The 24157-nt window shown below is 41.0% G+C and overlaps 1 protein-coding gene across 12 annotated transcripts in view; it reads left to right on the top strand.

The window, feature by feature from the left end:
* kif21b (kinesin family member 21B) overlaps nucleotides 1-24157 on the top strand; it is a 61978-nt gene that overhangs the window by 7798 nt on the left and 30023 nt on the right. For 7 of the 12 annotated variants that reach the window (XM_079681294.1, XM_079681300.1, XM_079681299.1 and 4 more), the window contains exons 2-13: nucleotides 15598-15820; nucleotides 16419-16601; nucleotides 17632-17781; nucleotides 19064-19198; nucleotides 19363-19545; nucleotides 19771-19886; nucleotides 20238-20433; nucleotides 21934-22123; nucleotides 22235-22298; nucleotides 22693-22923; nucleotides 23674-23806; nucleotides 23893-24031. In XM_079681294.1, the coding sequence (XP_079537420.1) occupies nucleotides 15598-15820; nucleotides 16419-16601; nucleotides 17632-17781; nucleotides 19064-19198; nucleotides 19363-19545; nucleotides 19771-19886; nucleotides 20238-20433; nucleotides 21934-22123; nucleotides 22235-22298; nucleotides 22693-22923; nucleotides 23674-23806; nucleotides 23893-24031 (1943 nt within the window). The remainder of the gene's footprint in view (nucleotides 1-15597; nucleotides 15821-16418; nucleotides 16602-17631; nucleotides 17782-19063; nucleotides 19199-19362; nucleotides 19546-19770; nucleotides 19887-20237; nucleotides 20434-21933; nucleotides 22124-22234; nucleotides 22299-22692; nucleotides 22924-23673; nucleotides 23807-23892; nucleotides 24032-24157) is intronic. The other 5 variants (XM_079681298.1, XM_079681290.1, XM_079681291.1 and 2 more) reach the window with 1 other exon arrangement.

Genomic DNA, 24157 nt, shown 5'->3' with positions numbered 1-24157 from the left:
ATCATGATTTTGGCAGCTGTTTGAGTTGCAACCTTTATTCTTTTTATTCTTGAAACGGATACATCATCAAGTACACAATATTGTATGATCCTCAATATTTAGTTTGGTTGTTTTGAGTCATTTTGTGTTTTTTTTTTTCTTGAAAACATCACTTTACATTTAAATAATTCACATAAATAGGTCAATTTGATTTCACATATTTCATTGGTGAAATGAAAACATGGGATTTTATGTAATATAACATTAACCACATTTTAAAGTCACATTTAAGGTTGCGTGGTTCATCACATGCGAAACAGCATTTCATGCGTAAGAGAACTTGTTACAGGCATGTGGTTTTCCTTGTGAATAAATTAGCATGATAATTGCACATGTGAAAACAAACATTAATTTCCTATGTGCTTTAGAAGCAAGGGTGCTGAAGCCAGGATAATTAAAAGCAAAATGTGAACCAAACCTCGCATTGACCCCTTTTATTGAGGGATGCTTTATGATGCCACCTTTTAGTCTTTGATCTTTTTTATGAAGTCCATACTGGGTCTCCCAGTGCCCATGCCATCATTTAGTCTCAGACCGAATCACTTATGTGACATAGTTTTTGGCTTGTTCGTGAAATATATCACTCACACTCTCCAGATTGTAGGTATTCACATGGTGGCCCATACTAAAATCATACATTCATGGTACTAAGAAGCACTTTGGCTAAAAGCAATCAGTATCCATGGGAAAAACAAATGTTATCTGGGTGTCCAACGCTTCCTCTCAGACCGTTGGAGTTAATTAGAATAAGGCAGAAACCGCCTAGCACTTCCCTGACCTTGACGGGGCCGTCTCTCATTAAATCGTAGGAAAGAAAGCTAATTTCCTATTTGTCTTGTGCCTCCACCTCCCCCATGGAGCAGCAGACAGAGCAGACAAGGGGGGTGTGGGGCTGGGGGATGAGGAAGTGGGCTGGGGATTGACCCAGAATCGGCTCCGATGATGCGGACTGATGTGCCCTTGTAACAATGAGACAAGATGATCATTTGAAATTGAATGATAGCCAGTGGTGAGAAATTCTAACTGAGTGGCACAGTTTCTGCTGTGATGATCCAAGACATTGAATAACGCCTCTATTCTTACACACTTATTACTGTTACAAGTATAATTCAATGTAGCTGTTATATATCAAACTTGGACTAACATAATAAGATCTTTAAGTATGAGGGTTGTTTTGCTTGTGTGAAAAGCCTGAGGGCCCTTACACTCGGACAGTATATAGCTCCATCTGTTATGGCGCGGTTGATAAAGCCTAGGCAATGTGTTTCACAGCTGATTCTCCTCACCACTTTTGTTGTATTCAAGTTTCATGTGTAGTCACGCAGCTCTGTCCCGCTTCACCTGATAGCATCAGCATAAAAATGTGATATTTGAGACCCGGAATTGTCCACAGATTCCACTCTGAAGCCTTGGCTTTAGTTCCCTTTTTATCCATGATGTGCTGGTTTGTTGTCATGGGACATGGGTATCTATCCATCTTTCTATTTCAAGGACAACAAACAAAAAGACAGCAACAAGGCCAAAGTTGTGTACCAAGAACGCCTTTAAACTTTAAACAGACATTACACTTTAACAGTGTATATCTTTTGGAAATAAATTCCTGATTGAGATCGTAAGTTGATCTTACTGGAACATTTAACCTAGCCCTTTCCAGACAATGTAGGACAATTCTATCCTTGTTGGATATGCTCATGTTAACGTCGATGAACCAGATCGCTCATTTGTGCTCCAGTGTGTGACACTGCAAGCTAACACAACCAGTCAAACCAATGAGCACAATATATGTGAGCCCTGCTCTCCCTTGTCACCGGGCGGTTACCAATCGGCAGAAGTGCCTAGGGCCATAGGGCCGCCAGTCTGTAAAAATAGAAAGATAGATAAAATGAAAAGTGGCTCGTATCCATTGTATGTCTGAGTGTGGAGGTGAATAGACTGGCATCATCACATGAGTGTGTAGCATCACTGTTAGTGTAATCCAGAGAGAGAATATCCTATTTTGATGGAGAGGTTGTTTGTATGAGTGTTTATGCTATTTTTCTCCAAGCTGCTTAAATAGTAAGACTACTCAGATGTTTCAAGAAATGGATATTAATGCTTTAATGGCATAGATCAGTTTCATAGAGCCACAATTTGAAATTGCCCCATTTCCCCCATAATTACAATAAATCCTCACATTTGAGAATATAGATCCATCAAATGTTCTCCATCAGGTCTACAATATGTCATCAAATATTGGAAAATGGCCATTACAATTTTCTAAAGCCTAAAGTCATCAAATGTCCTGCTTTGTCTGAACAACATTCCAAAATCTAAAGCTATTTGACCTCTTTCCAATCACCACGTGTGTCAGTGTGGCGAGACAGACGCAGAGGAAGTGGCAGAAGGTGTCCACTCTGAGTCTGCCTGCGACCCCCTGGGTGAGACAGCTGTCTGTGCCCAGCGCCAGCCTCTTGTGATCCATGTCCTACTTCCTCTACACACGGCCGCTTATAACGTGTGCTGCCTTCTTTGCTTTCTCATTTACGTATCCCACACACTCAGTCAGCTATCCCGTCCGTTTACTTCATGCATCACTGCCTCATTTCTCGAAGTGTCCTCATTAGTGCCTTCTCTTCTGGTGCTCCCACCTGAGCCAGCAATGTTGCTCTCTGAACCCTGCTGCCTTTGCGACCGTGCGTCTCTTTATTGATCCTGGTATTCTGTCTCTCTAAGCCAGAGGTCAAAACTTGCTAAATGCCATACTTTACACCTCATTCACTTTATTTGATGTCAGCCTATTTCATTCATAGCTAACGTGAGCTTACCTTGCCAGGGACAAAGCACAGTCAGGTTCCCATTGGTTGTTTCTGCCATCCCCTTAGAGAGCATTAGCTAGCACAAGCTTGTGAATATGTATGTGTATGCGTGTTTGGTCACATGCCTGTAAGCCTGCTGGGATGTCGGGCCCATGTGGAGGATTGGAGGCCGAAGCGAGAGACAGATTTTATTTTGAATGGCCTGCCTCCATAAACCATTATGGAATAGTCATGCACAGATGCTTAGCTGATTAAGAGGATGGCATGATGCTGAGGGAAAGGTGTCTTAGATGGATTGTGATGGATGGAGACAGAGAGATGAGGAGGCCGATTGGAGGGAGAGAGACAGTTGATGGGTTTATGTGCGGAATCACTGCAGACAGGCTGATCCCGGGAATCAATGTGAGGACTGATTAAATGGGCAGCAGCAGCACAGAAATGCCTACTGTAGCTTAATAATCAAAACATCGAGCCTTTCAGCTGCACTGTGTTTTATAGAGATTGTGGTTATTAGGGTAGGTCTTTAATGAATAGGCCTTAATGAATGAAAGCTATTAGATGCAAGAAGATGTTCATTAGTGCTGAATACATTTACTTTAAGGCGAGGCATCGGGAAATCTTACATTCACAGCCAACAAAACTGCATTCACTAATTATAATGCAAAACACTATTTCCATAGATAATAATGACGTTTGTGATTACATTTATTCAGTGATGATACGAAATGTCTCAAAGATTATGGGTTGGATTTAAATGTATTTTGGTGCAGAGAACTGGCTAGGATGGCTTGTAGTAACCTTTTTAATCTAGCAATGTTATCATGTAAAAAAGTTTCGAATCATTTTGTTTGTAAGCCTACATATATGCTCAACTAGGGGGTTACTATGGTTTCCACTATACCTATTAGTGTAAGCATTTAGCCCAAAGCACCATTACACCCAAATAAAATCTAAACAAACTGCCAGCTTGGTTGTAGAACTCTTTTCCAATCTTTTTCACCCATTCTTCTCAACTTAACACATCTTGCATACATTTAGATAAGGACAATTCCCATTTTAGTACAGGAATTTAATTTAAGTGCAGGAATGATCCCATTAATGTCATTATTAAGCAATAGACTAGGGCTGTCAAACGATTAAACATTTTAATCAGATTAATCACACCTTAAAAATGTATTAATCGTGATTAATCACCATTCGAAATATGTCCAAAATATGCAATTTCTTTATGCATATTGTTGTGGGAATGGAAAGATAAATGAAAGAAGGCAGATATATCCATTTAACATGTATGTATGTATGTTTATTATAACATTTGTCTGTGTGTCAAAAGGAAAGACAGCCCACACACCTATCAATCATCAAACCGTGGGGTCTTATTTCATTTCAACACGTAATGTTGTATCGATGTATATAGAGCAGAGATGTACTACAGCAAAAGTATTCTCCGTCGGGACTTCCTGCAACAACACCACGCCGTTATCTTGATTCTGATTGGCCAGAAGACATTATCAAAGATGTTCTATTGAGAAGACGATCACTACGTGACAAACGTTTTCAAAACCGTTTCTAGTCTTCGGCATTTCCAGACAAGTGGCTACTGAAATCAATCTTACTAACTGCTGTCTGTGCAATTTACTCGAGTTGGCGGACTTTATTTTGCTTACTTTAACATCATTTTTCATGGTGGGGCTAAGCCATTTCTTGGTATGGCTGTAGCCTACCCCAGCCATACCCTGGCGCTGCCTCTGGTGGGATGTATGGGGCGGGCCATTCTGCGCATGCGTTAAATATTTTAACGCAATTAATTCAAAAAATTGATTACCGCCGTTAACGCGATAATTTTGACAGCATTAACATAGACATTTGATTAAGTACATCAACTTATAACCTTGGATAAAAGCCCTTTGTAGGGTTTACTTGTCAACTAATGTTTGGACAAACTACGGATCAATTGATCTTAACACAAATGTCCCTTTTCACATCCACCCTGCTCTATTACTCACTTGGTTAAATGGTTTTTCTTCCAGTTGTGACCTTAGCAGACACTGGTGAGCCTCCCCTCCATCCATCGCTGCACCTCAGGGCCTCTCACATTTCATCCCACAGTCACTGATATGCCCAGAGCTTTTGACCCAAAATAGGCCAATCCAATTTCCTGTGTTCTCGGGGCTTTTCATGTCAGACATTTGACAATCTTCATGAATTGTCATTTTATCCCCGCTCTCCTTTTCTCCCTTTCTCTTGTTCCCTCTGTCTTTCTATCTGTTTAGGTCTTTTAACAGTTGAACAAGAAAGAAAGATACAGTGAAAGCGACAGGGAGATAAAGGTTCAAAGAACTAAATCAGCTCCACCTCCACAGCTTTTCATGAGTTTTGTATCAGGTGTACAGTGTGACAGGCCACTATTGGATGTTGCCATGACACTTCTGGAGACATCTTTTATCGTTTTTAAAGACGTTCAACACAACAACCATGGTTGTCAGTAGCCTTTGTTGTATGTCATCCCCCTTCTCGCTGCCCTCATTTTCTGTTTGAAAAAAATAAACTCACACATCCAATATAATTATATTAGTATTAACATTTTTTCTGTCTTTTCACATTTCCTCTTAGTGAATATATGGTTTCACATTGGGTGTCATTGCCATTATGAAATGTTATTGTATTGGAAATTAGTATGAATAATAATATTTTTAAGGCACTTTTCTTTGAATATCTACAGTGTTATCTTGTCCCCGTTGCAATGGGTACATAACCTTGACATGCTCACATTGATAAGAGCACAGCTGAGTACAGTATGTCATGGCAAGTCAAAGAAAGAAATTATTTAGCAGACATTTTGTTGTTAGACTCTTTTTACTATTGTGAAACGACACTGATTACGAGATGTTTTACAACAAGTGATTTACGACTTCATACCCACTTTTTCTGAATGCTTTTCATAGTTGCATTTTACGATTAAAGTATTTTTTTCTAGGATGATACACACACATACACTCACATGCAGCCATTGCACATAAAGAGTTACTAAAGAGTGTGTGCAGTTACCAGGTACACACACACACACACACACACACACACACACACACACACACACACACACACACACACACACACACACACACACACCCCTCTGTGCCAGTTGGTTTAATCCTAATCTGAACTCCGACAAAGCGCTAATCGGAGGTACGATACAGGCGAACAGAACAGAACCAGATGGAGACACTATGCTCCTGTTTACATAATCTCTGTTGGGCTGGTGGCATGAAGTTAATCTCTTTCAGAAAGGAAACAGATCTTCACAGGAAATAACAGTACAACCCTGATTGTAAAAAGTCTATTTATTATTATTTATCAGGTTGTTAACAGAGTACTAATGTTGCCTGAGTGTGCTGGTTAATAGTACGGAAGAGCTTTAAGTATTAATCCTCAAAATATATGTTTTTTACTGACCCTGTGGTATTAACATGATTGTATTGGTTGTAATATGACTGTGGATAAGGTATTTAATACGTTATTTGGTCATAGGTATGTAAATCCTTAGTTATGATGGTATGGGAGTTGGTTTTCATTTGCAATGTATCCACAGCTTAAGGTTTGGCAGAAGTTCAAGAAACTACTTTATATGTATTTATATTGCATGATCAATGTCAGTGACTTGCCTGATAAATGAAGGCCACTTCTTTTAAGTGCATTTTGCATTATTTCATGGCATTGCGCATTTTTTTTTAATGAGAAATCAAGCCTTTGCTGTTTGGAGCCAACACCCCGTCAGCTGACAGTGTTGTGTTGCTGTTGTGCGGAGCAGTCAGCAGAGATTCATCCTGAGGCAGTTTAAAAACCACTCGGCTACCACCGACACGAACCGACAGGGTTGGAATTAGAGGGTTAAACTTTTTAGCTGACAATGTTCTTTGGAAAAATAATGAAATATGGATTTGACCTGCAATCCAGTGCAGTGCACCCCAACATTTCTCAAATATTTCTGTGTTTGTCAATGATTTGTTTTCAATCTGGAGGCCTAAGATCCAATTCATGTGAGTGGGGATAATGTACTTGGGTTGCGGCGGTTGGACAGACAGACTCAACTTTTGGACAAATCCAGTGCGACATCATGCTGTGATGCCTAGCGATGAATCGAACAGTAATCATCCCTGCCTCTTGCTGCCATGTGACAGGGGTTGAAAATAACAAACAAAGTTAGGGTAAAAAAACAAACACAAGCCCCTAATTCCAAGGAGTTGGTCAAACAGCGGAGTACATAAATGCTCTTTGGAGCAATTGTTTAAGGATTTTGATAGCATTTTTCCTGCAAAATCTCCAGTACAGGATATAGTTGTTCCTTCTTTCTTATATGGATACTGTTAAAAGATTTAATTTCCCTTCAAGTGGGGTTGGAAATATCGAGGTTCATAAAAAAGCTCTGACGGAAAACAAATGGGTAAATCCCACACTGCTGCAAAACCCTGCGACTAATTGCTGAATCGCCTGATTTGGTGTGTATAGAGCCTGAACAACATAAACGCTCGAGGCTGTCATCCATTTATTTGATAAATGATAAATATACCAAGAGCATGGACTATTTCTGCCTGACACGGCACACTTTGTTTTGCACCAATTCTCAGCTGGAAGACAAAATCGAGTAATGGACACTGCTGGTTTAGGATTTAGGAGACAGTAGCTACTAAATGAGTACCAACCCTCATTACACAAAGGTAATGAGGTGTAAGAGAGAGGTAGAGAATGGGAAAGGGGATGTGATGACAGCTTTTACACTTGTCTCTCCGCAGAGTGATTATTAATGAGTGGGATGACAACAGGGGGATATTAAGTCTCAACACCTCCTGCTTTGTCAGCCCATGTTGAGACAAGGGCAGGGAGCAGGTTATTGGAATAGGACGGGGCTTGGTTTAGAGATCTATATGCAGTGAATATATTATTCCAGAAATACAAATGTAAGTCTTGAATCCACACATTCTTTACCAAACAATCACATTACAGCAGGTTAGCTTTGTGTTCATCCAATATCCACCCTATTTGAGTTGTGTTTAGGTCTCCACAAACTCCTTAGGGAAATACCTGGCTCTTTAGCTGCATAACGATCCATATGTTAACTAGCTAGTTGCTTGTCTGCCATTTTGTGCTCAGCAGATAGTTTATAGATTTATGAGAGCTTTTTCACAACAAAACCCTTTCCCCAAGAAACGGCAGCAAGTTTCCGGGGCTGAACCAAAACAATCAATTAGTGGGCCACAAAAACCAAAGCAATAAGTTGAAAGACATTAAAACTTGGAATTATAGACAGGCTGCAGTTGTGTGATAATTATCTGTGTGATATTAGATCACTCTTTACACATAAAAAAGTCATTTAACAATTGTTAATGTAAAATAAATATATATGTGGTGCTTTGATGCTGCCGTCTTCACTGCATGTGGTTTTGGAAAACCAATCTTCTGTATGTAGACAAGCTTCCCTCAACACACAGAGTTCTGCTTGATTGCATTTCATGTCTTTCACACACCGACATGTATGTGACAGGAATCAGAACGAGTGTGGACAGTATAGCTCTGTTTAAAAAAACAGAACTGAGAGGTAGGGCTGTGCGATTATGGCAAAAATCACAATCACGATTATTTTGGTCAATAATTGATATCACGATTATTAAATACGATTATTCATTGACTTTGAAAACATCCGTTTATTGAACTTTAAAACAAAATAAAATAATAATTTGAACTGTATCTGTTTAACTGTTGTTCACCCTGAACGTATAATTCAACTGAAAAACCAATAAATAAAATAAATGATACAATTATATTTACATTTAAATAAATAATATCAAAATAATAAATACCAATAAGCAAGATCAACAAATATTTTGGAGCGCACTTTAACAAGCTACTAAACATATATAAATATGATAAATGAATTAGACTCAAATAAATTAGATCAAATATGTTGCGGTGCACTGTCACAACCTAGCAAAGCTAAATAATTGTTTTTTTTTATTATGTTGTTTTCGTAATTGTGGCAGGCCAAAATCGTAATTGCGATTTAAAATACGATTTAATTGCACAGCCCTACTGAGAGGTAAAATATGGGACGGGAAGGAAACAAAAAGATTCTGGTGCTGTCCTTCGTACATCTGGAGAGTGTGGCCTGTCCGACTGTTAAGAAGGAGAGGATCTTGGGCAATAATTTGAGATCAGTACACTCCCGATCAAATAATTCAAATGTATAGCCTCCCTATACAAGTTCTACTGTGCAAACATGGTTTATATTTCCATCCCTTACCACTGATTAGTGTCTTTACATCCCAGTTAGTCACCTGTAGAGCTTTTATTCTTTACCTGTCAGCACAGGTAGACTGACTGTTGAGTCGTCAGTTATTGGATCTGCTGTGTGATGGGAGCAGGTGGGGGGACTGTGTGTTTGCAGTAAAAGCTGTTGTTAAGGAAGAGACACAATACACTGAATGAAAGACATGTTCTTTAGATTATGAAGGTGATATCTGAATTGATAACAAAAAGGCAGAGTGAGAGGAAGTAAGGCGAGAGGGAAAAGCCCACATTAGCGATTAGTCTGTGCTGTTATCAGGAGAAAGAGGAAATGGAACAGGCCCCTCTGCTGTTTTTCTGCCATTCAAGCTTTTAAACCGATAGTCTTGTTTTCACTGGCAACAAACTGTGGGAGGGGTACGAACAGGCTGTGTGTGTATAAGGTGAGAGTGCAAGGGTAAAATGTTTTTTTTTTTTCTTCTGCATATACAATAAAATAGAAAAGCAGAAAAGTGAACTAATAACAGGGAGAAAGGCAGATGGGCTGTGATGTAATATTCCTTTATTGAGAAACTTGATGAGAGTATATCCTCTGATGAATAGACAGAGTTAAAGGAAATGAAGACGCAGCGACTGGCTTCCTCCATTGGCTCAGTGCCAACAGAGCTCTGAAACACTCACAGCTCAAGAGAATACAATTAACTCTGTCTTTATATGTGTGTGTGCACTGTGTCTTTACTCAAGTGTTTACATTAGGGAAATTAGCTCTTTGGCTATCACCGGATTTCGAAGGTTGAGTGTGCATAAACACACACACACAATACCACACACATACAGACATACACACTGCTACTGGCAGCAATCACAGCGAGCAGATTTTATTGGTACTCGGGGCTCGTTGTTAACAGCCTTGGTCCTGGCTATCTTCTGGGTTGTGATTGGATAGCGGGTCAACGATTGAGTTTTAGGAGAGAATTACTGTATAATTTGGGTATTAGCATTTTGTAATTAGCAATTCACACCATGAGAACACCCTTATATATTTTACTGGTTCACACACACACACAACACACACACACACATACACATACACATACACACGCACATACACATACACATACACACACACACACACACACACACACACACTCACATGCAGCCATAGCACATAAAGAGTTCCTAAAGAGTGTGTGCAGTTACCAGGGTAACTGGACTCTCGTAAAGTGTGCCAGATGAAGGAAAATAAACCTGGAACAAGACTCTTTATTTCTGTTAGCCTTCATAGTGTGTTGGTGTGTCTTTACTGAAAATATTGATGTACTAATGAAATGCTTCTTTCATATCGGGAAAAACACTTTTTTAGATCAACAATATAACCTTTTGATTTAATTATATTTTTTCAAATCTATTCAGAAACTATTAGATGCTCGGGCAAAATATTATTTTCTCTTATGAATTAAATATATCGATTTTTTCCCTTGAAATATAACTATGTTGTGCTTGTTATCACACATTAAAAGGAGACGTTGCTTTTAAACATTTTTGCTTGGTTTTGAAGTATTTTAATTCTGAAAATAATGCGGCTGATGTTGGTAACCCACATTCCGCCCCCCTGACAGTGGATCCTTATAGTGTGCTCCTTAATTCCAGCCCATAAATGTCTATAGCCTATAAGCCACTTCCTGTGCTTGGATCTGAAGAATGTAGACACAGCACTAAAGAATAGTTTTCTACAAAACGTATTTGAATTTATTACCCTTAACTCATACACATTCTTGTTTTATTGTGCTGCAGTTATGATCTTTGCTGACTGTTTTTTTTGCAGTGTGTCACATTTTGGCTTATTCAACCTTATTCTGATTTGGATATGAATCGGTTTGTCTACTTGCCTGATGAGTATTAAAATAAATCTGTCAGGATGACGAGGTTGCTGTAAATGTCAAGAAGGTCTCGAGGACTGTGATCAGTTTTTTAGGAGGTCTGCTGTCTCTCTCATGCTGCGGGTTAATCCCATCTCAAGTCACGCTTCAATGACTTCTGCAGCTATCAGGGTTTGATATGGCAATTACTCTGAATGTGCGTGTGTGTGGATTTGTGTGTGTGTGTGCGCATTGTTGGTGTTTTTTTTAATGAGTCTGCTTCTAATTATGACTATTGCGCTTGATAACTATTGCAATAAGTGAATTCCCTCAGAGCTTGTGGGTAATGAGTATCTTGCTCTGTGTGTGTGTGTGTGTGTGTGTGTGTGCGCGCATTCATCTATACATTCATCAGTGTATGGACAGTGCAAGTAAAGAAAAAACATTGTGTGTGTGTTTTCAAGGACTGTCTGATCTCCAGGGTATTTAAAACATGTTCCTATTAGTGTGCAAAGATGAGAGGATATAGACGGCTTAATTTGCCGCATCAGGGATCCACAATCTGCTTCTCTTTGTTTCACACCAGGCCTCGTAAAGAAACGTAATTGCAGTGTTATGGGCTATTTTTAGCTGCGGGTGGTCTGATTTTTGATTTGTGTGTGTGTCTGTCCTGATCAATGTTATGGATCCCATCTTCTGTACACGCAGCTGGCTGGAATTTTCATCCAGCTGAGCCCCTGTGTGTGTGTGTGTGTGTGTGTGTGTGTGTGTGTGTGTGTGTGTGTGTGTGTGTGTGTGTGTGTGTGTGTGTGTGTGTGTGTGTGTGTGTGTGTGTGTGTGTGTGTGTGTGTGTGTGTGTGTGTGTGTGTGTGTGTGTGTGTGTGTGTGTGTGTGTGTGTGTGTGTTTGTGTGTGTGTGTGTGTGTGGATTATTTATAGTTGTTCCATTTATTCCTTCTGTGGATCACTGACAGGCTGTTGTGTTTGTGTCTCTTTGTTGTGTGTTTGTCTATCCTTTTCGGAAGCAGCTTGTCAAGACCTTCCTTTATTCAGACACACTTGTCCTCGGGGGCCGCGTGTAGAGCCTTCAATCTAGACACATATTGTATATATCTTTTTTTTTATCGAATATTTAGGGTAGCAGCCACTGATCCATTTTTGTGTGTTCTTTCTTTAATGCTTTTAAATCAATTAATCGTTTATAGTATGGAATGTCAAATAGAAAACAGTAAGAAAATGCCCATCTCAATTTGCAAGACCCCTGTGATGTCATAAGATTTTTTGTTTGGTCTACCCTACAATGTGTAAAGATAAATATTACATTTACAATGGTATAAAACAGGGTAAAGCAAAACATGTGTTCACACTTGTCAAACTGGAACCTACATATGTTTGTCATAAATAGACTTGGGTTTATATAAACAAAACTCGTTTAATGGTTCTTGGCGTCAGTGAGGTCAACGCAGGGCAGAAAGCAGCGTCTGGCATAGTCTGAGTTGGACCAAGATTGTGTAAGAACGAGGGAGAGGTCGCACAAACCGGGTTGCAGTGATTGGCTTTGAGCAGCCATCAATCACAACTGTATTTAATTTCCATAAGGTACACTCGGTGAACAAAATGCAGTTGCAATTTTATCCTAAGAGCTTAAATCAAACACACCAAGGAGCAAAGTGTCTGTACAGTGTCAGAGTTCAACAGCAGAGACTGATTCTCCTGAGGCAGCAAACCCAGCAAGTGTGTGGTCAATGCAAGACAAAGCAAAGTCAAAAAGAGACTACAATTCTATTACTGTCCATAGATCAACTCAAAATCCAGTATGACTGGGATGTTTATCTTTTTAAACATCTATACTGCAAGTGATCTCAACGGGGGATGGGCTGACAATTGCAAAATGTTTCTGAAAAAGATTCTGGTAAATGGATGTGATACTTAACATGTCTTGCCTCTATTTAAACAAGAACAAAGCCATACTGTATTTATTTATCTTTATTTCTTTCTTTCTTTTTTCTATTTTAAATGCTGTCAAGTGTAACACCTAACACTCCTGACCTATACATACTGTATAGCACACAAGAGACTGACAAAATTGAGTGTAAACAGAGAGAAAAGGCGAGAAGAATGACCTTCAACTCTTTTTACTATACAGCTGCAGCTCAGACACACACACACACACACACACACACACACACACACACACACACACACACACACACACACACACACACACACACACACACACACACACACACACACACACACACACACACACACACACACAGGTCTATAGTACACAGCCAATGCACTCCTTTTCCTCCTCTTGCCATATCCACTTTATGTTAATAATTGGCTTAAACAGCGCTTCTGTGGGACCGTTGGTTTTTGATACATTAACCCCTGTGTCAAGGTCATCTCCAGTAATAAAAGGGACTCATCTGTCTGCAAGCTGCTTTCTATCTCACACTGTCTATTATAAATTGGTCGGGGGTTAGCATGCTGCTGCTGAATTGGCCTATTCTAATGTCTTTAATTCCTTCCTGGAAGACTTTATTCAAAGATGCCTCAAGGCCTGAAAGAGAGCCAAAAAAATGCTGTTGTCAGCTCTGTGTGTATGCTCGCGTGTGTGTGTTTGAGCAGCCCCATAACGACGTGTGATGAAAGGATTATTATCAGTGTTAGCGGTGGGTGTGGTTCTTAATGCATGCTTGAGAGGAAGCATGTGTGGACTGAAGATAGTACAGTAGGTGGTTTCGGAGTTTTGTGTGTACTGTATTTACTTCTTGAGTTACTGTGTAGCCTTTGTGATGTGCCCACTATCCCTGCAGCAGCTGGATGTGTTTGGGGATTTCTCTTGTGTTTTTATGACTCTATACAGTGTGTGTGTCTTTGTTGCAGCGTCCCATAGGGAGGCTGTGGTGCGGTCTCAGAGTGTGCGGGGGAGTTGATTTGCATCCCCTGAAGATTAAACTGGGGGGGGTTTAGCATGTGTAGAGGTGGACCCAGTGTGCAATACTGCTGGCTCGCGGCTTTTTTCCACAGCTTAAAGTGATTACCCCCCCCACTGTGCATTGTACCTCTAAAAGCCCAAGATTAACAGTGTAGCCATGTGACAGATCTTCTGTTTTATGTACATTGCGTATACTCTTAAGTTCCCTCTACAATGTTTTCTCACTATGAATCAGCACTGCGGCACAAGCAAGTCAAAAGCGTCAGCCCTTTAACAGCTACATGTCATCTAATCAGCAGTTGTGGCTGCGAGGCTTTCCGTCGTTCTGCTTGCAATGAGTTGAGTTAGAAAGATCCCACATTTAAATACTCGGCCCCCATTCTGTCACAGAGTTCAAAGATGCTCAGAGACAGTGGCTTCTCTTCTTAGACTCGTCTAATCAGGGATTATTGTAGAACTTGAATTTAAGGTGAAAGCAATTAACCGCAGTGAACTACCTGTCAGATGGAAAGCCCAGCAGAGTCCCGAGCAGCAGGTTTAACCTCCTATGCTGACTTGTCTTCCAAAGTTTGCCACATCATCTCCTGTGGTCATACTTTTACAAGTTTTTTCTCAGAACTGTCCTTTTAATGCCTCATTACTCATTTCCCACATGTTTCTCAGCCCTTTTTAAATTACCAGGACCAACACAAGTGCTTTTGTTAATGCATGAGCTTTGTCCTCAGGGCTTCTGTTTCAGATCACTGTTTGGTTCCACTCTATAACGTTGTGTGAATGCCTTGTTTGACTGTTGTGAATCACACCCCATAATTTGTTCCATTCTCCTCTACCAGTCAGTCAAATCGATGGTTCATTTGAAAACTAGGTTGGATACATTTCCGCAATGCCACTTCACACAGTCAGTGTCTGGAGAGCCTGAAGACTAAAAGTTTGAAAAAATACATTTATGGCGATGTAGAGTTAGAAAGAAGTCATCTCTTTAGTCTGCTCCTCATCTCTGCCTGAGGCTAGAGGCTTCAGGCTTTATTAGCAGCTACTAGCAATACCCACTAATCTGTACAGTTATGAAAATCATTGCATTATAGGTCCTTCAGGCACTAGGTTTTGACGATTTATGGACTATTAAATATAATATATCTGGCTCCGACTGCATTAATAATTATGTTCATTGGAAATAAAACATGGTATAGAAGTATATACAGTATAGAAATAGTAGAAGGCTAAATTGTTGGAGTTCACTTTTATGAAACTGGTATAATTACTTCAACAAAAATTGGATTGACTACAATCACAGTATATCCTAATAACACAGTAGATCCATTGTGAAATAAAAGTTTCAAATGTCAATAAGGTCATTATCCGAAGGGCAGACGACTGTTTTAATATCTACTTTAATGAAGCATAGTGTGTTTTTCAGTTCAAATTTCTTAAATAGATTATTATTTCACAGAACTGGCTGTCATGTGGATGTTTTCCATTATCACGCTTGAAATATAGTTTTCCACTTGGAATGGTCGTAATGTCAAAGCAGAGCCTGTCTACCCAGTGAATCAGAATGTCATGCTTAATCTGCACAGTGCATAAAAATCACAATCAGTGACACCTATTTGACTAAATGTATGACGGTAAAGAAATGTGCCCCATTCATTGACGGTCTTTCTTCTTTTCTTATCTCCTTTCAGGATTCGTCCTCAGATGGCAAAGGAGAAGATCGAGGGCTGCCATGTTTGCACGCTGGTCACGCCTGGAGAACCCCAAGTCCTCCTGGGTAAAGATAAGGCCTTCACCTATGACTTTGTGCTCGACATCGACTCAGAGCAGCAGGAGATCTACCAGGCCTGTGTTTACAAGCTCATCGAGGGCTGCTTCGAGGGCTACAACGCCACTGTGTTCGCTTACGGGCAGGTAAGACTCTGAGGCTTGGACTTTGATATAAGGGATTTTTGTTATAAATTGAGTTGCAAAGAAAGACATTTTTGTGGCTATTTATTGTTATGAAGTTAGGTTTTAATAAGCAAGAAGTAAAACAAAATGGCATTTCAGCACAGTTCGTCTTACTGGCCATTAGCCAGCTGGTGGGACACAAAGGGAAATATTTGCATGTATTGACATGCAAGGGTGGCCGGCCTGTCACCCAAAACAAAGCACAGCAAAGCTCCAATTTCAACACACACAAAAGGAGTGGGACTTCAATATCTACAGCAATATTAATGCACTGAATCCCATATACAATCTTTATGCACTGTATACATTATTTTGCAAACCTTTATTGGCTGGAAATCTATGGGTGTAACCCTTATTCATTGGCAATGCTCTCCATTATAACCCCAGACTAATGTCCTAGGTAGAACTTGGTTGGTTAAATAAAAACACCTAAGTTACAGTTGGTTGAAGTTTCATTATTTGTCAATATAAACAGGTTAATTTAAATAAATGTAGCGTTCAAGGTGTCCGGAGTACTTAATAAATGCGATCTCATTGGAGCCAATACATTGTGTTTCAGACGGGTTCGGGGAAGACCTACACCATGGGGACGGGCTTCGATGTGAGCCTGGGCCAGAAGGAGCAGGGCATCATCACGCGGGCCGTTCACCATCTGTTTGAGGGAATCAGGATCCGGAGGCAGCGCGCACAGGAGGCCGGCAGCCAGCCGCCGGAGTTTAAAGTCAGCGCCCAGTTCCTAGAGGTACGCCACACACACCCACACTGTAAAACATACTTGCTTGGTCGCACATGTTAACAGTATTGATGCCCTTGTTTGCAAATGTGCATACGATGGACATTGGTCCACATTAACTCTAACCAGATGGGACAAAACAGGGAGACGAGAGGATCAGACCCCCTCTTCTATAAACAGGAAGTGACAACCCAATGACAGATGGGCAGGACTGTCTGCCTGTGCTTTTGTTAGTCCTGATTAATGTTGGCCATTACCTCTGACATTATTCCTCATCACTGTGGGCTATAGGGGGGTTAAGAGCGGAGGATAAGAGCGAGGGAGGGATGCCTGTGTGGGAGTAATAAGATAATATGTCAAGTAATCATATCCTCCACAGGTTTCTGCCAGGCAAATGTTGTCTCGGTGGGAAACTGATTGTGTCTTATTCCTATAATACCCTTTCTGTTATAATCATTTAAATATACATTATCATTAGAACATCTACATTTCTCTTCCTTCTTTCCTTTGTACCTGTCTGTGCTCTCTGTTGGTAGTGTGTTTTTTGCTAATCCTGAGGTCACAAGGTTATCTCTCTCTGTGTGTGTGTGTGTGTGTGTGTGTGTGTGTGTGTGTGTGTGTGTGTGTGTGTGTGTGTGTGTGTGTGTGTGTGTGTGTGTGTGTGTGTGTGTGTGTGTGTGTGTGTGTGTGTGTGTGTGTGTGTGTGTGTGTGTGTGTGTGTGTGTGTGTGTGTGTGTGTGTGTGTGTGTGTGTGTGTGTGTGTGTGTGTGTGTGTGTGTGTGTGTGTGTGTGTCAGCTCAGCTGTCAGCTGACCACTATGGCCCTTGCCCTCTTTAGTTTCTGAGAGGTCAATCTTTTGACCTGTGTGTAAATAAGAAACACAGCTGTGAGAAAAGGAGAAGCGATGAGGAGAATGTTGACACTTTCTCATGAAATCATTATGTTTAATGGTTATGTTATGATTAATCAGAAAATTGCCATAGCCTTATTTGTGTATACATGGTATAATATTGTGTGTTGTGGCTTCTGTTTATTGCAGTTGTACAATGAAGAGGTGCTGGACCTGTTTGACGGAGGCAGAGATCCCGAAAGTCGGAACAGGAAGTCCGCCATTAAGATCCATGAAGACGCCAGCGGCAGCATCTACACCTCCGGAGTCACGTCCAGACTGGTGCACACAGAGGAGGAGGTTAGTGTGTGTGTGTGTGTGTGTGTGTGTGTGTGTATCCTCATGTCTAAATACAATCAGATATTATTTCACACATTTAGACTAAAGCTCAAACAGGTACAGGCAAACTTATTTGTTTTTAGAAAATGGTAAACTTTAACAGTTATGTACGTTCTGCTTCCCCAACTCCTTTCAGACCACTGGAAATAAAATGACCAAAACACACTTAAATACCCTTGGACCAGGTGTTTATTTCTCTAGTTGTTTGGAAAAAATGCTGAGTGCTGCAATAAGCTTTCTGTGATCATAAATAACTGATTTGTACTGCATTGCAAAGAGTTAACTGTGAAGATGTGAATACATGCTGACTGTTTGAGGCAGATCGAGCTGCCAGAGATCTCTAGCACCCCGACATGAAGTCTGGCATGAACCAGCTGGTGGTCAGTCGTCAAAAACAAGAAACAGGTCGAGTATAATAAGGGAGGCCCAGCACTACCATGCTGCCTTTAACCCCCATGAGGCTATGCTCTGTGAGCGATAGACCAGAGTATTCGAGGGTTGCTTTCTTGAGAAGTTGAGAGATAAAGGCTGAGTTATATTTACAGAAAAGGAGAACAGATCGTCAGTGACAGTGTGCAAGAAGGAGTATGTGATGGGGTCAAGAGGTCATGACTGTTAGTGGAGAGACGTGACAGAGAGGCTAACAGAGGTGGCAGGTGGAGATTAAGGAGGAAAGCTACAGCACTGTAAACGCTTTCTTAGACAACAAACTTATGGTATTATTCAATTCATGCTCAAAAGGTGCCGGAGTAGATAGAAATATGTGTTGTTTAATTGTATCCATCAATTGTTGTTATATGGATGCAGAAAGGACAAGATAATAATGCTTGGTCTGTGAGAGTTCATCCTCATTAAATTCCCCAAAAGACAACTGAGAGACAAGCAGAGGCAGATGGGCTCTCCCGTGCATGGGAAGAGAGATAATGTCTCTACAGGGGGAGGGTCGAGTGTGGAGGTGATGGAGTGTGGGAAAAAGACAGACAGGTTGAGTGTAAAAAGGAGGAGAAGGGAAACGTATTGATGGTTGCAGCATTTTGAGTGGGTAGAAGTTGAAAGGTTCAAATAAAGAGAAAGACAATTGACGTGAACCTAACAAATAGTTTCCCACCTCACTTAAATAAGCTCGGTGGAAAGTCAGAAATGAGCGAGTGATCAGTAATTGATAGTCTCTTTCATCATAGATTTCTTTAGTTCAAAATAAAATTCCTAACCAAATGTCCTCCATATTTTCTTTGTGCTGTAGCTGCTGCAGTGCCTGAAGCTCGGCGCTCTGTCCCGCACCACGGCCAGCACCCAGATGAACGCCACAAGCTCTCGATCGCACGCCATCTTCACCATCCACCTCTGTCAGATGAGAGAGTGTCCGCCGGGTCTAACGGTGAGACACGGGGGGTTTTAGGGTAAAAGGAAAAATTAGCAAAACATTTATAAAAAACTATTAATTGAATATTACAGTAGCATTGAAGATGATAAAACAAATGATATTTTTTGTGTGAAACGCCCTCACTCATGAGCTCATTTTGAATGTTTTCTGTCTGCTAGCAGAACGGAGGAGCAGAGAACGGGGAGGTGAACGACGTGGACTCCGGCCCCATCACTCAGCCCGAGTTTGAGACGCTGATGGCCAAATTCCACTTTGTGGACCTAGCCGGCTCTGAGAGGCTGAAACGCACAGGAGCAACGGGAGAGAGAGCCCGCGAGGGAATCTCTATTAACTGTGGACTGGTGAGACAGAAAATCCTATAAAGTGTGTGTGTGTGTGTCAATTTGTAGAACGTGTGATAGAACACAAAGAGTTTGACAAAGCTTAGGTCAGCTTCTTTTACTCCCTGACTGTACTCAGATGTAGGTTTGTCGTTTCTTTGTGATTCATACATTTCAGTCTATATAATCATTTATGAAACTAGTTTGTGATACATTTAAATGATTTTGTTCTTGTTTGTGTTGTAGCTGGCCCTTGGAAATGTGATCAGTGCTTTAGGAGACCAGACTAAGAAGGGGGGACACGTCCCTTACCGAGACTCCAAACTCACTCGTCTGCTGCAGGACTCACTCGGCGGCAACAGGTACAGGAACAAACACAAATATACTGTGTATACAGAATAATAATAAAAGTACAGATATATTGGAGAAAAATCCTCATCAAAAATCATATTTACGAATCATATCATTCTGAAATATAAGTTTAGGTTTGTGCTTCTGTAATTAACTAAGCTATTGACGCTCTGTAGTCAATTAATCGAAGTTGGTTGGAAATGAACGTGAGTTATCGACAGAGTTTTCCGGAAGCTGTTATTGAGTTGTCAAATGTTATGCCTGAGTATCTAAGGGGCTTTTGTTTTATTCATTCTCACAACAAGACATTCTTAACATTGCCATACTGTAAGTTGCCTTCTAAATTTTTCTCCCATTACCAGTCGCACATTGATGATTGCCTGCGTCAGTCCGTCTGACCGGGACTTCATGGAGACACTGAACACACTGAAATACGCCAACCGTGCGCGAAACATCAAGAACAAGGTGGTGGTGAACCAGGACAAGACCAGCCAGCAGATCAGCGCCCTGCGAGCAGAGATCGCCCGGCTGCAGATGGAGCTGATGGAGTTCAAGGCGGTGAGAGATGGATGACGATAAGAAACGTTTATAAGACAGAAAACTTTGTTTGTGCGTTTGAATAATACGAAAAAAAGAATAAAGACAAGGAGGGGCTCAGAGAAAAAAGATAAAAGGGGCTGAATGACAGAGATGCTGAATGAAGAGTGGCAGGTTGAAAAACATGGCTGTGAGTGTGATGCAATGAGGCGGTAAGAGAGGATGATGGATACAAATGTGAATAGTAACTGAGCAGAGAAAGAAAAAAGACAGCATTAATGGGAGTAAGTGAAGCTGGTATTGAAAGGTGAGTAAGAAAAGCAGAGGCCATGTCTGCTGCAGCAGCTGTTTACTATCAAATTAAAGATATTTACTGGAACACACACATCCATTTATACCTTTACTACAGAGAATATGATGAAGATTAACCTGTGCAACATCAGCATTTTCCAAACTAATGCAGAGATAAATTAATCATGTAGCTTAATGTTCTTGTGCTGACAAGCCCTGTCTAACATAGTTTACCTGATATAAACCAATATGCTGTGAGGACACTGGAGAATGCTACTAGAAATTGTGAAATGTAATAGGCCAGAGATTCAAAGAAAGTCTGCAAAATGTCACAGCTTTCTCATCAGCTTTGACCTCCGGGGCTAAAAGAAACCAGCTAGGTTTTCAGTCTGTTATGCGATTAAGGGGGTTAATAGAAAGCTGTGAATGTGTGACTGCGGAGGGACTGCGAGCCGACCTCAGTGTGGTAATAAGGGATGAGAAGTGACTGGAGTCTGGAAGTAATGGAGTGTTGGATGGTGGATGTAATGATGTCTGCAAGCTGTGACTGGAGTACGAAGTCCCTCTCTGTTCCAACGGGTTTTTTTTCAGTGTTCATCATTCATTTACTAGAATCTGTTTAGTTGTTCAGGTCCTGTTGTGTTCTCCTTAAAGGTCACCTATTGTGAAAAATCCACTTTTTCACGTCTTTTGTACATAAACATGTGTCCCCTCTGTGTAAATAGATTCTGAAAGTTTCAAGAAATGGGATTTGCTCACTTTTTGTCCTGATCCATTTATATAAAAACCTGTCTGAAAATGAGCTGATCAGATTTTGCCCACTTTATGATGTCATAACGATTTTTTGGCTTGGTGACCATTAGCCAATCAGCAACCAAGGTAACCCCCCCCCCCCCCCCCACCTTATCACCTGAATCTCCTCCTAGAGCACCATTGTGTTCTTTTTAACCGAATATCTCTCAGAGGGGCGTGGGGAGGGGCTCCTTATTTTCATCTAAAGTAACAGACAGAGAATCAGCACTTTTGAAACAGGGCTGAAACAGAGGGGATTATGGGATGCTGCAATGCATGATCTGTTTGGTGTTTCAGCCAAACACTTCAGAGACATGTTTTGTATATATCTGAGACCTATAATATATTGATGAAAGACAGTATAATAGGGGACCTTTAAAATGGGTGTGGTTTTCGGTGTGATTGTTCTCCATGCTGACGGTTTTCTTCTCTGTGCAGGGGAAGCGTGTGGCGGGGGAGGACGGCTCAGAGGGCTACAGCGACCTGTGTCAGGAGAACGCCATGTTGCAGAGAGAGAGCGACACACTGCGCCTCAGGGTGAAGGCCATGCAGGAGACCATCGACCATCTCAACACCCGTGTCACACATCTGCTGACCAATGAGGTCAGCTCTCTGCTGACCAAGTCAGGTACGTGAGAAGGATGCCTGACTGCTTTGGATGATGTTACACCACATGTAAACCTTTTTCTTCTAAATTCAACATCTTCAATTTTGCTTTCCTTATGCTTTTGACTTTTAGGTGAGGGCACTGAGGAGATCGGGGCTCTGATCCAGAAATACATCCGAGAGGTTGAAGAACTTAGGTAAGCTGCAAACTGAAACATATTTTTAACCAGACTTATGAAGCTCTTGATTTTTAAAGAAATATTCAAATTTTTGGGGAAATCTGCCTTCATACATCGTCCATCTTGCCACAACAAATGGAAGGAGTTCACGTTCAGTTGTATTTTCTGTATTGTAATTGTCTTTGTGGTGAAATATCATAGTTTCTCAACACATAACTTTATTTTGAAAAGCAGAAAATATGCAAAGTGAATCATTTGTGTTATTTATTTTTCTAAAAGTTTCAGGCTAAAAATCAGGATCAATGGCTTTATTGGTTTCAATTACTTCAGTTTGGCTGTTTCCCCCCGTTCTTTAGAGCGAAATTCTGCATGACCAATTGTGTTTTCTCCCTCTCTCATCCTGCTCCGTCAGATCCAAACTCCTTGAGAGCGAGGCCATGAACGAGTCGTTGCGACGGCACACGGCCCGACTCTCCACTCGCTCCCCGTTCACTTCCTCCACTCACAGCCCGGCCCCCGGCCACCCACCTGGATCCTCCCCTGCTCCCTTGTCCATGGAGGCTGAGCTGACAGACGTGTTACGACGGGCCAAAATGGACATCGAGAAGTTGAAGAAGAAAGAGAGGAGGCAGAGGAGAACAAGGTGAGGGAGGCATTTAAGATATTAAGACATCATTCCTAAAAAAAAAAAACTTTTTACAATTGAAACAAACAAGACACAACTAACAGATCAGGAAGCCTTCGAAGACTTTCAGGAATCTCTTTTATCCTCATACATCCAAACACCACAGTTTAAAGTTTGAAAATGTAATTGATGAGTACATTATTGTAGTCATACTCTCTTCATTGTTTTTCTAATCTAGCTTAAGAGCCACATCACAAGACGATTAGTGCTTTGGGAGGGCCACTGCCTGAGTTGCAGCCAGTGCTGAGTTGTGCTGCTGGCTGTAAAGAAGTCTAATTCAGTCGGCCAGTGGGTCATGAGAGAAAAGCACACAGCCTCACAGGCTAATTGAGGTTCAATGGAATAGAGAGGGAGGAGGAGGGGAATTTAGAGATGGGACGAGTGATAAGAGGCACGGCTGTAAAAAAGGGACCAAAGGGGAGACTCAAATTGGCAATAAAAGTTTAAGACTTAAGAGGCAATATGTGTGTATGATGAGCTGAAAAAGACATCAGCTAATGACTTAAAATGTCACCTTGAGCAGATCACTTGGCAACTCTCCCAAAGCTTTAATGGTGGTTCCGTGAAAGAGTGGTGTAATGAAATGGAGAGATCGTCAACAAAAAGTGAAGGAAAAATAATTTCATGTTGCAAAACGTATTGACAGATGATGCTATTTGTGTGTTTTCCTCATATGGCCTAAACAACGATGATTTTCTCCTCAATCAGTCCCGAGTTGGAGAAAGGTATAAAGAAACGAGTCAAACTGCACACCCACGAGAATGGAGAGAACGGGCAGAGTGGGCATAACGGACAAAACGGACAAAATGGAGAGATCGATTCTGACGACAATTACGTCGAGGTAAGGGACTCGCGTTGGTGTTCGTACAAGTTCAAAACAAAACAAATGGAACAAAGTCTGACATATCTGTGTGTTTCTGTTTGCAGGATGTCATGTCTCCACTGCAGGAGGAGAGTGGGTGTGAAGAAGATGAGGGGGAGGATGAAGAGGAAGGCAGGGAGGAGGAGAACGGGTTTGACAGTGACGAGAGCCAGGTGGATTCAGACTCCGACTCTGAAGAGAAAGGTGTGTTTCATCCGCCGTGGCAAAAGGAACAAACTTCTTCTCCCTTTGTCTTCTGTTTTCAGCCATGGGAAATTCTGGATGTTTGTTGGTCAATATCTAACAAATACACTTTGAAATACCATGACA

The sequence above is a fragment of the Notothenia rossii genome (genome assembly GCF_949606895.1).
Source record: "Notothenia rossii genome assembly, chromosome: 5".
NCBI lineage: Eukaryota > Metazoa > Chordata > Actinopteri > Perciformes > Nototheniidae > Notothenia > Notothenia rossii.
The sequence above is the reverse complement of the archived record's forward strand: the minus strand, read 5'-3'. Positions and strand labels throughout refer to the sequence as shown.